The sequence below is a fragment of the Caenorhabditis briggsae genome (genome assembly GCF_000004555.2).
Source record: "Caenorhabditis briggsae complete genome, chrV, whole genome shotgun sequence".
Lineage (NCBI taxonomy): Eukaryota > Metazoa > Nematoda > Chromadorea > Rhabditida > Rhabditidae > Caenorhabditis > Caenorhabditis briggsae.
In genome coordinates, this window is record NC_013488.2 from 12,600,251 (window position 1) to 12,613,367 (window position 13,117).

The following is a 13,117-nucleotide window of genomic DNA, read 5'->3' on the forward strand; positions in this document are numbered from 1 at the left end:
AACCAAAAATCTAAAAATCAATGAGGATGTGTGGGGACATGGGCTTTTGCGTTAGTAGCGAAGGACCTGATGATGATTGGAAGTATGATGAGTCCATGGAAGAATCCAGTGCCAACTACGAGAACACTGGTACGAGCAAACATTCGAACCGCGGAAGATGGAACCATCAGCATAACAACAATAGCTAAAAGTGTCGAAGTTCCAGCTTGAACCACTGGCCAACCGATTGCTCCCATTGCGTCTCGGATCCTTTCATCCGGATCAGAATGTTCGGAACGATAGATTCGATAGCCGACGTGGGTGGCAAAGTCGATACATTGACCAATCGACATCTATAGAAATCTCATAACTTCACAAGATTACATTGAAAATCTCACCAAAATATTGACTACAGTCGTTGGATCCAAATCTGCTCCCCACAGAGACAAAAATCCTGCAGTACCGATATCCATGGAAATCAGAGTGCATACAACCCAGAAAACAATTGAAGATTCAGCGATGAATAGGATGCAAACTAAAAATGGATTTTTCTTGAGATATTGGATTATCGGAAAACTTTCGTACCAGTGATCAAAGTGAGAATAGCCGTCCCCAAAGATGATAAGATTGTGGATTGTAGCTCCAACATTTGGTCACTATAAAAATTGTTTTGATCGAAGACAAGTGCTTCAAATTCTGGATATTTCGATGTAATGTTTCTCCAGGTTAACAGCAGTGAAGTTCTGACATTCCAGTCTGATATTTTGAATGCAGTTGTGAATACAAACTTTTCGACTTTTGTTCCTCCCTGAAACAATTGTGTTTTGTATATTATCTCAACTCAGAAAAGTATGTTACCGTTGAATTTTTGTCTGGAGTATCCCAAACCAAATCTGTCTCCCAGTGATTATTAAAAGAAACTTTCAGGAACGATTGAAGTGTTTGATAAAATCTGAAAATACACAATTATCAAAGTATTTAACTATTGGAAATTTACTTTGCATCCTCTTGGAAGAAAAATTGGCGATAATTGTTGAATTCAGTTAACCAAAAATTCGTGGAATTGGGACCCATAGAGTATGGAGTTGATTCTAACTCACCTACCATTTGCAACATTCGCTCCACCTAAATATTTTTTGATTTTTTAAATTAAATTAAATTTTTTGAAAAACTACAGACCTGTTCTGGATTCTTACTGAAATCTGGCGCTTTGTTCACATAAATTCTACCAATAAGTCCTTCCGCCCAGATTTTTTTCTCGGCCAGATGAAGATATGGAATCAGAGGAGAGTCATCCACAACAAGACGAGATGGAGTTAAATTCGGAATCAATTGAGCACATCCATAGAACGAAACGGCAATGTAAACGACATAGGAGATGAGCTGAAATATTTTTGGTGTCATGAAAGATTTTGGAAATTCGGAAAACTCACCATTACAATTCTAACGGATGGACGGCAGATAAATGGAGCGAAAATGTTCTCGAAGAAGTATCTTGTTGGAGATATCGCTTTTTCACTCTTTCCTTTCTCAATTTCAGCTCTGTCACATCGTTTCCAAACAAAAACACAATGGTATCCAGCTGCTTCTCGCTTGGCACCCATCGCCATGACAGCAGCAAAGAAAGTTAATTGGTAGAACCAATCAAACATAATTGCAACACAAATGAATTTACAGAAAATTGCAATTGCTGGAGTTGTAGAATAAGTTCCGATTCCGAAAGACAAAACTGATGTGATGGAAGTTACAGTGATTGCACTTCCAGCTTCTGCCAGAGCCAAAGCCATGCGTTTCTCAGGAGAATACGTCTTCTTGGTGTCTTGCCAGGCACCCAACATAACATAAACATCGTCGACTCCAATAGCGAGTGCAATGAATGGCATTACAGTGACCTGATTGATAAATGGGACACCCAATGCAAAAAGGAGGCCTCCAGCAGAGACAATCGCCATTGAGGATACAAGAATACCGATCATGGCTTCGATTGGTTTTGATGTTACCCAGTTATCAGTCATACTGGAAATTCTGATTTTTTAAAAATTCAAATGAAGGAAAAATTACCAAGATGCAACAGTGAAACAGAGGAGGAGGAGTACGGTCAGCGAAATGAATGGCATAGTGTAAGTGGCATTTTTCTGCATTTCGTCCTGAATCAAACTGAAGTTAAGAGTCAAACTTCAGATATAATTGGAAGCACCTTCAAAATCGATAAACTAAACATTGATGTATCAAATGTATCTTGATTTTCCAGAACAGCTGTCAACGACTGCTCAAAGATTTTTGACATTTCTTCGGAGGTATGCTGAAAATACCAATTTTATGATTATCAGAAATCGAAATTTGCCTCATTATAAGCTGGAATTTGATACACAAAATGAACCATATCGATATACTGAATGCCCAGTGGTCCTCCAGTTTTTACTCCGTAGAAATGAGTAGGTAGGAAAAATTTGTTATCAAAAAACTTCATAGTCGGGTACTCGATTTGAATTCGTGGATCTTTCCTGAGCTGAAAAACATTTGTCTCACAATCAGTTTTTTTTTCAAAAAATCTAGAATACCTTTTCACTCCAAAATGTGTCCAGGAAGATTGTTGCGATGGTGTTACTCAATTCACAGTGTTTCATCCTTGAGCATACTTCTTTTCCGAAATTGATCTGAAAATTTGAAATTCTGAAAGGACCACAAATTAAAAAAAAAACACTTACAACTTTGCCGTCCACTTGAATATCCATTTTTTCGAGAACATATTTGTTCAATTGAATCAGCTTCTGAGCCAGATCCTTTTTGAGAAGGTTCTTGTCTTCAGATTTTGTTTGAATTGTGATGGATACGAAAGAGCTGAAAAATTCCCGATGAATGTTTTTTCTTAATCATTCTTTCACTCACTTATTCTTGGAATCTCCACTGAAATCTTTATGAACTTGGTACTCGACGCGTGAAAGTGAATGTTCGGGAGAGTACAAGAATCGCAAATCATCCTAAATTCGAATTACGGGAACACTTGAAGGTGTCTACAACAATAAAACTCACTTCTATCCGCATATTTAGGATTCCAAATGAGAAGATGATGGTGAGAATAAGAGGTCCCAAGGTGAAAAGTCGTGGTCTCCGACATATGATCAGCCCGTATCGATAAAAACAATTGGCTAGAAAATCTTGGAATATTCCAAGGGGATTCCGAAGAATTCCCATTTTGAGAGACCTAAAATTTTCCGTATGTGAGCGTAACGAAATGAAGAAAGGATCTAGATGAGGAAAAAGAAAAATCTGAAAAAAAATAGTGTGGATGGGTCTAGTTCAAAACTAGCGCAAAACTTTTTGTGGACTGTGAAAAGCAAATAGTGAGGATACGATAGGAGACGCGGGAAAAGATTGGAAGGGGGTCTCTTCTGACCTTGTTTCTACGAAAAGAAATGGAGGCGTCAGACACACGAATCTCCCGGATGACACCAAGAGACAGGCGCGAAGTTGAGAGACATCCGACGATGGTAATTGGCGTTCGGAAGAACGAAAACGAAAGATGCGCGCATCCTGACACGATGGGAACTGACTGATCGAGGGGCAATGCAGATGTTGGAGGAAGAGACGATGGCGGTGTAGCGGGAAACAGAGAAAGGGTCGTAACGGAGAAGATTGTAGCGAAGGCAATCAGCTTTTGCCAAAAAAAAGTGAGTCATTGATAGCTTGTAGGATAAACGGAGAAAGATAAAAACGCGCGGAAATGACATGCATGTAGATTGTGTTCTTGTCGCTTTATTCCAACTGTTTGGGGTAAGAAGATGATGAAAAAATGCCAATACGAAGACATAATTCTAGTGTATATTTAAAATTAAAAGTTGCCCAGAGTTTCTTCGAAACATCAAAAGAGTTTGGCCAAACTTGACTCTCACTTTATCAAATTAAGCCCGCATTTTTTTTGATCCTTGCTCCAAGAAACGAGGAAATATGTCAGACTGGACTTCTTTTTTCCGATTATATAATTTAGGTACCTAAGTTGTCATATTGACTGGCGTCTTGAGACAAAACAGCTTGCCAGTAATAATTATTTAGGCATCTGATATTTAGTCTAGTTTTTCATCTTTTTTTTTTTTCTTTTTTTTTTCGATCCCGTTCAATGGAAAAAGAAATCTTCCTTGGAATTTTCACTCTTATTGTGAGTTTTTCTTAATTTGGATACAATATAAAAGGTTTTTTTTCAGAGTGGGCTATTCGGTTGCTTCACCAACTGGTCGGTTGTTTTCTTTTCGAGTAGCGTTCCAACTCTTCGGAGCTCTTTTGGAATACTCTCGGCACATGGTGCATTTGCAACGGCAATTTATTGTACTATTGCAGTTGTATGGATAACTCCCATGATGCTTCTGTATGTTGTTTTTGACATTATAAATATTGAATTTACGAGTTTCAGAGAAGTCGACTGGTTATATAAAAAATCCCACCACGCAGGTTTTGTTTTATATCTTTGCTATGATCTTGCAACTGAAACTCATCTTCTCATATGTTTGAATCGTTTCTGTGCAGTATGGTTTCCTCATAAATATCCAATTATATTCAATAACTCTTATACTTATACTATGCTTGTGTTTTTGTGGATTGTATGTCTTCTCATTTGTGTGACAGTTTTTCCTCTTTGTGAGTTTCTCAAAAAAAAATCATAAAAACAAACACTCCATTTTTTCAGCCGGCTGTCAAATGTATTACGAGAGGTCTATATTTACTCTGATATACACTCTCACTCCAGAATGTCAGTATCTGACTTTTATCGCGGATTTTCAGTTGCACATGGTCGTAGTTGTCATTATGATTGTATTTAATTTAATCACATTCTACCAATTTAGACGTCAAAACAGAGCGGTAAGTATGAAAACACGTAGAGCCTGTCTTGAGCTAAGACTCTTGCCCAGTAGAAATATAAATCGAAAATCTTATTAAATTTGCAAAATGCATGTTTCGAGTAAACATTGATTTATAAGGTGACTCAAGGGAGGAAAAAAAGAACCTATGGAGGTTTGAGAGTGTATTTGCACTTGGCTTGTTACTTCTGGTCTAAAATCGAAGGGTTTCGGCTTTTGGACAGATATTCGTCAGATTCTGGTCGGAACTTGCCAAAAAACGGCTACCTAGCGGACCAAGGTTAGATTTTGATCATAGTTGAAAATTCTGAGTTTGTCGGCTTTAGTAGCGACCTGATCAGAAAACTGACTAACATCGGAAATAGCCGGCGACACCTGAGTCATCTCTATTTTGGGAAATCTCAAATTTGCGATTGACATGCCTTGAAAAGTAGAATTCGAAGTCATTTACACAGTCATTTGGTGGAAGTTCTATTGAAAAAACCTTTGCGAAATTACAGGTTTCCATTACCTTGAATCATGCGTCATCTCAACGGAAAGCAAAGTCCGAAAAGAACTTTCTGATGCAAACTTTTATACAAGAAAGTGCATATGCAACTGCTCTATTGTCGTACTTTTTGCTAGTAACAATTATCGAAAATGAGTTGCTCCGATTCATAATCATACTTCTTCCTTGGTATTTTGTGCATGCATTTGAAGGGATGGTTACGATTCTTTGTAATCCTGAATTGAAGAAAATATGTTTCAAGAAGTGGTTTTTTTGGTTAGCTGAATTTTCAGATGGTCTAAAAAAATCAATCTTTTTCAGCTGTAACACATCCGATGATGTACCGACAAGAACTGTGGAAGCATGGAGGTCAACTACATCCCGTGTTTCGAAATTTTAAATTGGTTGTTTTTTATTTCAGATGTAATAATGGAAAAGAACCAACAAAAGTTAGCATCAATGGAAAAACAAATTTACTGGTTCTCATCTGATTTTCTGGTTTTTTTTCTGTGTATTTTTTCTACTTTGTAGTTGTTGTTAGTCCCAAATGTTTCTGTAACATAAAAAAAATAAATATTCAATGTGTTTCCAAATAGACTCTTGGTGAAAATTCAATAGAGCTATAAAGGCGTGGTGGCTTAGAATCGAACGTTTCATATAAAACATGGCAGAACGTTTTCTCAGGAGTCGAATCATGAGGAATCATCTATCCGAAATCTAAAGTTTTATATGGAGACTCATTCTGAAATCCAACTAGTCGGAGTGGCTTGGAGTCCCTTTCCAACAAGTGGCTGGTGCGGCTGCGGCGCGATTTTATATACTTTCATTGGTTCGTCGCTCCGCCCCTCACTTTTTTCTCAAGAGGTCACCTCAACCTATATTTTGGTTTCAAAATTTTAAAAAATTATGCGGACTGAAAAACAAGGAAAAAAGGAGATCAAACTGCATTCACTTCATATAAGAATCACATTGGATGTTGAAGGCCATGCTGAAATATTTACATTGTTTTAAAGAGGTTTTTTTGGATCTCTACGTGCCTTTTCTTGGCTTTAAAACTGATCTCATTTCTTGATTGGACGCCAAGATGACAGATCTGAAACAGAAAAAAATTGATAAATGGTTATGCTGTCAATTTTCCCCACTGTCTTGGGACACTGACAACTTGAAAACGATATAACCCAGAGTTCCCCGATTTTCCCCATAAAATCCCTCTGGATTATCCGTTTCACTCGGGTCATATTCATTCCCCTTATTATCACACTCCGTTCACTAATCACAATCCATTGTTTCGTTCATTAACATAAATATAATTTGAATAAGCGCCGACATGAGCGGCGCATCCCGCGCACGCACACACACGAATTGTTCGTATCAGAGAGACGGGTATTGTCGCACCCCCTACGGGGTTGCAACCTGGATATATTTGTTGCACATTAGCTCTTGTGTGATAGAGCTTACAGACTCACTCTTGCCAAGCTCTACAGTCACTCAATGCACCAAGGAAGCGCCCCTAGAGTCAACGAGTTGCAACTCGTGATTTTTTCGTGCAATGTTTGAAAGTTTGATCCTCAGCAACATAATTCAGCAGCGATTTTTTTCTAAAATCTCAAGTTTACTGGGGCGCGATTTCTGACCCATTGGCTTGAACCCAAGTGGGGAAGGAATTCGTCGGAAATGGTTAGTTTTGAATTAGTTAAAATAGTAATGAATGGCTATTCGAGGGAAATGGGAACAACAACAACAATTCTTCTTCGGAAATTCAGCGTTTCTTCTAAAATTCGTCGACCAAGATGCAAAGGAGATTTCAAACAGAAAATAAAAACAGAGCTGAGATGTTTTGAACCAGGATCCTGTCCACAAGAAACTGAATAGCTATCAATAGGGCGAAATATGCTAGTTACTCTATTTTTAAAACTTATCATAGTAAGAACGTTAGATTAATGTCATTACTATATAAGACTTTTGTGCGACCGTATTTGGAATATGGAACGGTGGTAGCCAGCCCTTCTAAAAAACTGCTCATTGACAATATAGAGAAAGTGCAAAGCTCCTTCACTAGAAAATTGAGGAATAGAATAGTGGGTGGAAACTTAACGAGAATTGATAAGGATTACAAAACATCTCAAGACAGATTGACCGAATTCAGCCTAGAATCACTACAATCTAGACGGGAAAAGCTTGATCTGAAATTCTTCAACAAACTCATTCTAGGTAAAATTAATATAAATCATTTATCATATTTCAAAATTAGATCGACAAAAACGCGCAGCCGCCGCACCTACCAATGGAAAACTCCAAAGTCTAAACTTAAACAAAACTTCTTCACACATAGGGTTCTTAGTAAAATGATGAGCTCTACAAAACGGATCTAAAAGCCTGCTGCTGTCAGAAGTTCAGAAAAAGATTTGTTATTATCCACTATTATTCATGTCTAGGTTAAGAAATATCAATTTTATGTCACCATGTCCCTTTTTGTCTATTTATTCTCTTTTTCATTCTTTTTTCTTTTTATTCTTCCACGTATTTTTTACGTAATAAATACAAATACAAATACAAATACAATATAGTTTCAAAGTGGGGGTTATCTTCTCTTCGCCTCCGAAGATTATTAAGGAGTGCTCGTGGATTATGTCCTTCATTTCAAACGCCTAATTTTCTTTAGGAAAATGCTACCAATCGTCTCATGTCGTCTGATTCATTTTGACATGATTATCAATGCCAGCTAGCTTTCATAACGTGTGGGGGTAGTGTTAACATGGCAAGAATCGCAGGAATGCAATTGTCACCAACAAATTTGGACCAGAAGTTCCAGTTCAAGAAGACAGAGCACATCCCAAACCTCATCAAGTCCATTGTTTATTTTTGTTATAGTTTTTGGTGTTGAATAATTTTATCCGATTTGCTCAAACCTGCCGTTTTTTTTGGGGTCAAGATCTATTTTTACCAAAATTTCAACTGTAACTTCTTTCTATTTTTCTTCTAAACGATCAGTCACCAATCATGACACGTCAACTTCTTCGTAAATCAATTTTCGCTGAAACTGAATTTCAGTGGAAAAGCTTATAATTGAATGAAAATATTCAAATGCAGTTGTCTCACAGGTGTGAGTTCCCATTCCATTCGAATTTTCATCCATTGTTATTGTTTTGGCGAATTCAAAACCAAAAAATTCGATTAATTCTTTGCCTTGTTTTCATTCATTCTTCACCCCCCCCCCCCTTCCTGGTTTTTTACGCCTATACCTAGAGATTGCAATCTAGAGACTTCTTTATTAATTATCTCGACTCAAAATGCAACGAAAAATGATAGTGGCTCTTATCACTTTTCTAGTAAGTAAAACAAATCGTGCTCATTAACAATATGGAAATTCATTTTCAGGTTACTGTATTCGGTACTGTATCCAATGCTCTTGTTTTCATTGCTGCTCGTAGAATGAATTCGATGAACAGTTCATTTGGAATTATAACCAAAAACCAAGCGATTTGTAACTTCTTGATGTCCTTAATTTTTTTAGTTTACATTTTTCCATTACAAATAAGGCTTGTACTGGTATTTAGAATGAAAAAAATATATTGGTTTCAGTGCTACGAATCTGTTGGTTTATTACTCCCATTTCATTGGAATGTTTGCAATGACTGTATACGAAATCTCAAATCTCTCTCATTTTCTGATAGCAGTGAATCGATTCTGTGCAGTGTTTCTTCCTTATTATTACGAAAAATTATTTACTGTGTTTAGTACAAAAATATTGAGAAACGTTATTTGGGTGGCATCTGCTATTTGGTGTATGGTTTTATATGAATTGGTCGGATGTAAATTCTCCTACGATGTTGCGTCTTGGTCCCTTGCATTTCTGGCAACTGATATGTGTACACAACTGACTTGGTATTCTGATTTCACTTTCAATACATCATTTGTAGTTCTGACTCTTATTACCAACTTGCTGACTGCTTTCAAAGCTGGAAGAAATAGCAGAATTTTGATGAATGCAGCAGGAATCAAGATGTCAAAACGACAGAAACAACGGGAACTGAATTTTGTAAAGCAGTCATTCCTCCAAGGATTGAGTGTCTTCAGTGGACAAGTCACTTATTATCTAATTGCTCCTTTACTGTCGAATCCAGTTCTAATTTTTATTATTGGGTCATTGTGGGCATTCATGCATTCTATCGAAGGGTGAGAAGTAAGCTTTCCACCTCGGGCAGTCCTCCCGAAAACGCCCGTCACCCGACAGGATAACAGGCCGCCCTACACCCGCCCTATACGCTCGGTTTCGTGATCCAACAAAATTATGTCACGCTGATTAAACGCGGGCCACACTTTTTGAAATCTTTTTGACGCAAAACATTAAATGAAATTAAATTCGGTTGTTTCAAAATATAGGGCGTCGGGCGGGCGCCACATCCGGGCGGGTGGGGCGGGTGAAATACGTTCGAGGTGGAAAGCTTAGTGAGAAGACATTTTTATAATTTATCAACATGTTTTATGATTCAGAGGTATTATTTTAGCATCCAATCAAGAAATGAGATCAGTTTTCATGCCTAGGAAAGGCAAGTTGAAATTCGAACACCGGTTTAAAAACAATCTGAATCTTTCAGCATTGAATTCAACAACTGTTTTCATTTCGAGCGTATCATTGGGTTAAACAATTTGTTTCAATGAATTAACTTTTTTCTCAAATAAACTGTTAAACTTGTGATGATTTTTGTTTTTGTGATTTTGATGTCGGGAAATAAAAATATGATTTTGGTTCATGTTTTGAAATAAGTTATGGGGTTCTAATGTAAATGATATTTTAGTATATAAAATCAAAACCCCTCCGATGAACTTCGAAATGAGCTCCATTTAGAAGTTGTGATCATGCTTGGCCTCGGCTGTCGGCGCCAATACTTGGCCAGACCTCCCACAAGTCTAGCACAAGTCTTCGAGCACATTATTCTATGTATTAGCTAAGACTTGTGTGTGGCGTTGTGTGTTTTCATTCAAACCTGTTGTTCTGTTGTGATTGTATTCAAAATTAGAATATACTACAACATTTTATTAGAACACTACACAAAACGAATAATGAAAAAAAAATTAATTAAAATCACAAAAAATTTACACCTTTTCGTTTCCTTTTCTTTGAAATCCGTTGAAATTCATCGACAATGACAGTGTAATCGCATCTAGTCGAGTCATCTCATTTTCTCAATTTTTGCATTGTATTTTGAAGTATCCTTTAGACGAGAACATTACGATCCAATTTCTTGCATCTGAAATACAAACGATAATTTTAAAAATTCTCAGTCTTTGAACTAATACCATCACTTCCTTTTCGAAAAATTTTCACAGTTCTGGTTTCGACATTACGGACTTTCGGATAACAAGCATCTACATAATGTGCAGTGCAAATAAATTCTACTTTACATAGTTCGAGTTGTCTTCAAATCCTAAAAAACGTTACTCCTGTGAGTTCCAAACATTGTTTTTTACTGAAATCGTGTTCATTTTCCACTGCGACACTCTGCACAATTTTGAAGAAACTATGAATCGTTTTCATAGCGTTTTCAAACTCCTTGAAAAATGTGTGATACCTTCAAAAAGAGATTCTTTGTCGGCTGAAACAGCAGTTTTGATGCAGAATTTCTTGGTGGAATTTTGACTTTTTTCATTTTCCGTCTCCTCTTTTTTCGTGAATCGAAATTCTGTATATTCAAGTGTTCGAATTCTGTAATATTGAACTCTTCAAACCTAAATATCTCTTCATAATAACTCACGATATGCTCACGATGTGCTCACGACTCGCAGATTTATCCTTTTTCGGTTTTGCTTTTTTGAGTTGAAGTTGAATGTTCTGTCATGTTGAAAGTTATACCATTCGAAACTTCAAAATTTCTTATACCAAAAACATTGAAATACCTTCTTAAAAATTCAAACCTTTATGAAAATAGTAGAAAATTAGGTGAAACCAGCAAAAAAATTGAAAATCAAATGATCAGTCCGAAGGTAAAAAATCAATAATCAGAATTTGGCCAAGACTTGTAGCTTTCCGACTATGGCCCAAGACTTGTGGAAGCCACCACAACGGCTCATGGAGACGCATACTTTGGCCAAGACTTGTGGGAGGCTTGGCCAACACTTGTAAAATCATGAGCTTTGGCCAAGTATTGGCACCCGCAGCCGAGGCTTTCTGAGAAAATGTTCAGTTTTGTTTCCCGATCTATCCAAACACAGTAGTGACGCCGTGACGTAGACAAGAGGAAGTTGCAAACGATTTTTCTTGACTGGCTCTCAGAAAATTCCAATATTGTATTGAAATTTTCTCACATTTGTTATTCTAGTTTCTTTTTTCTACGATTTCGAAAACCAGAAAATTGGCTAACTCGTTTTGCAAATCTGACAAGCCAAAGCTGCACATAGTTTGGTTTTTTCTCCAGGAAGCAGGTGAAAAATAGCTATTCAGGATTTTGAAGTTTCCTTAGTCGGAGTGCTGATTTCATAGACTAGAAGAGCAGTTACAGTAAAACTTCGAAAGTTTGTTCAAAACATTTAAAGATACCACATTTTTATTTTCAAACATCATAGTCACAAACACAATATTATAACAAATTTAAAAGTTTCTTCATTCAAAAAACTTGACCCATTGATGTGCTTGAAATGAAAACAGAAGATGAAGTAGATGCTGAAAATTCTAGATTGTTGTTAAACGTTCTTTGAATCTTGACTTGCCTTTTCTAGGCTTGAGAGCTGATCTCATTTCTTGATTAGATGCCAAGATGATAGCTCTGGCACAGAAAAAAAATTGATAAATTATTATTTTAGATCCTCACCCTTCAATGGAATGCATGAATACATACATTGTCCCAAAACAAAAAATCAGAACTGGATTCGACAGTATCGGAGCAATCAGATAATAAGTGACTTGACCACTAAAGACACTCAATCCTTGGAGGAACGATTGTTTTATGAAATTCAGTTCCCTTTGTTTCTGTTGTTTTGACTTCTTAATTATTGCTGCAGTAACCAGCATTCTGCTATTTCTTCCAGCCTTGAAAGCAGTCAGCAAGTTGGTAATAAGAGTTAGAACTACCAAGGAAGTATTGAACGTAAAATCAGTATACCAAGTCAGTTGTGTACACATTTCAGTTGCCAGAAATACAAGAGACCAAGACTCCACGTCATAGGAAAATTTACATCCAATCAACTCATAAAAAACCATACACCAAATAGCAGATGTCACCCAAATTAAATTTCTCAATATTTTTGTTTTAAAAATAGTGAAAATATTATCATAATGAAAAGGGAGAAACACTGCACAGAAACGATTTGATGCTATCAGAAAATGAGATAAATTCGAGATTTCGTATATAGTCCCTACGATCAGTCCAATGAAACGAGAGTAAGTGACCATCAGTTTTATATCACTGAAAATTTTTTCTCAGCTCATTTTGAGTAGCACAAACCTTATTTGTAACGGAAAAATGTATACTAAAAAAATTAAGGACATCAAGAAGTTACAAATCGCTTGGTTTTTGGTAATAATTCCAAAAGAACTGTTCATCGAATTCATTCTACGAGCAGCAAGGAAAACGAGAGCATTGGATACAGTACCGAATACAGTAACCTGAAAATGAATTTCCATATTGTTAATGAGCACGATTTGTTTTACTTACTAGAAAAGTGATAAGAGCCACTATCATTTTTCGTTGCATTTTGAGTCGAGATAATTAATAAAGAAGTCTCTAGATTGAAATCTCCAGATGCTGGCGTAAAACTAATCAGGGAGGTAAATGAAAAAAGAAAACAAGGAAATGAGTTG

The 13,117-nt window shown here is 36.7% G+C and overlaps 5 protein-coding genes across 5 annotated transcripts; 2 read left to right on the forward strand and 3 right to left on the reverse strand.

Annotated features, from left to right (window-relative positions):
* Nucleotides 1-17: 17 nt before the first annotated feature.
* Cbr-ptr-15 lies at nt 18-3,174 on the reverse strand (the record flags this gene model as incomplete). Its single annotated transcript, XM_045237863.1, has 14 exons — nt 18-332; nt 378-514; nt 565-787; nt 838-931; nt 977-1,104; nt 1,159-1,362; nt 1,413-1,995; nt 2,041-2,126; nt 2,177-2,281; nt 2,324-2,488; nt 2,541-2,636; nt 2,688-2,847; nt 2,869-2,960; nt 3,013-3,174. 14 exons carry the CDS (start codon nt 3,172-3,174, stop codon nt 18-20), a joined length of 2,550 nt encoding a protein of 849 aa, XP_045096653.1.
* Nucleotides 3,175-3,404: 230 nt separating this feature from the next.
* On the reverse strand, nt 3,405-3,659 carry CBG27157 (the record flags this gene model as incomplete). Its single annotated transcript, XM_045237864.1, has 1 exon — nt 3,405-3,659. One exon carries the CDS (start codon nt 3,657-3,659, stop codon nt 3,405-3,407), a length of 255 nt encoding a protein of 84 aa, XP_045100178.1.
* A 437-nt stretch (nt 3,660-4,096) lies between these two features.
* Nucleotides 4,097-5,719, forward strand: CBG19050 (the record flags this gene model as incomplete). Its single annotated transcript, XM_045237865.1, has 5 exons — nt 4,097-4,135; nt 4,170-4,611; nt 4,661-4,833; nt 5,333-5,595; nt 5,641-5,719. 5 exons carry the CDS (start codon nt 4,097-4,099, stop codon nt 5,717-5,719), a joined length of 996 nt encoding a protein of 331 aa, XP_045096654.1.
* Nucleotides 5,720-8,609: 2,890 nt separating this feature from the next.
* Nucleotides 8,610-9,981, forward strand: CBG19052 (the record flags this gene model as incomplete). The annotated part of the gene is made up of 5 exons (XM_045237866.1): nt 8,610-8,648; nt 8,698-8,816; nt 8,902-9,495; nt 9,814-9,858; nt 9,918-9,981. The coding sequence occupies 5 exons, from the start codon at nt 8,610-8,612 to the stop codon at nt 9,979-9,981; spliced, it is 861 nt and encodes a 286-aa protein (XP_045096655.1).
* Nucleotides 9,982-11,989: 2,008 nt separating this feature from the next.
* Nucleotides 11,990-13,010, reverse strand: CBG19053 (the record flags this gene model as incomplete). Its single annotated transcript, XM_002637307.2, has 4 exons — nt 11,990-12,083; nt 12,129-12,722; nt 12,762-12,922; nt 12,972-13,010. 4 exons carry the CDS (start codon nt 13,008-13,010, stop codon nt 11,990-11,992), a joined length of 888 nt encoding a protein of 295 aa, XP_002637353.2.
* Between the last annotated feature and the right edge of the window lie 107 nt (nt 13,011-13,117).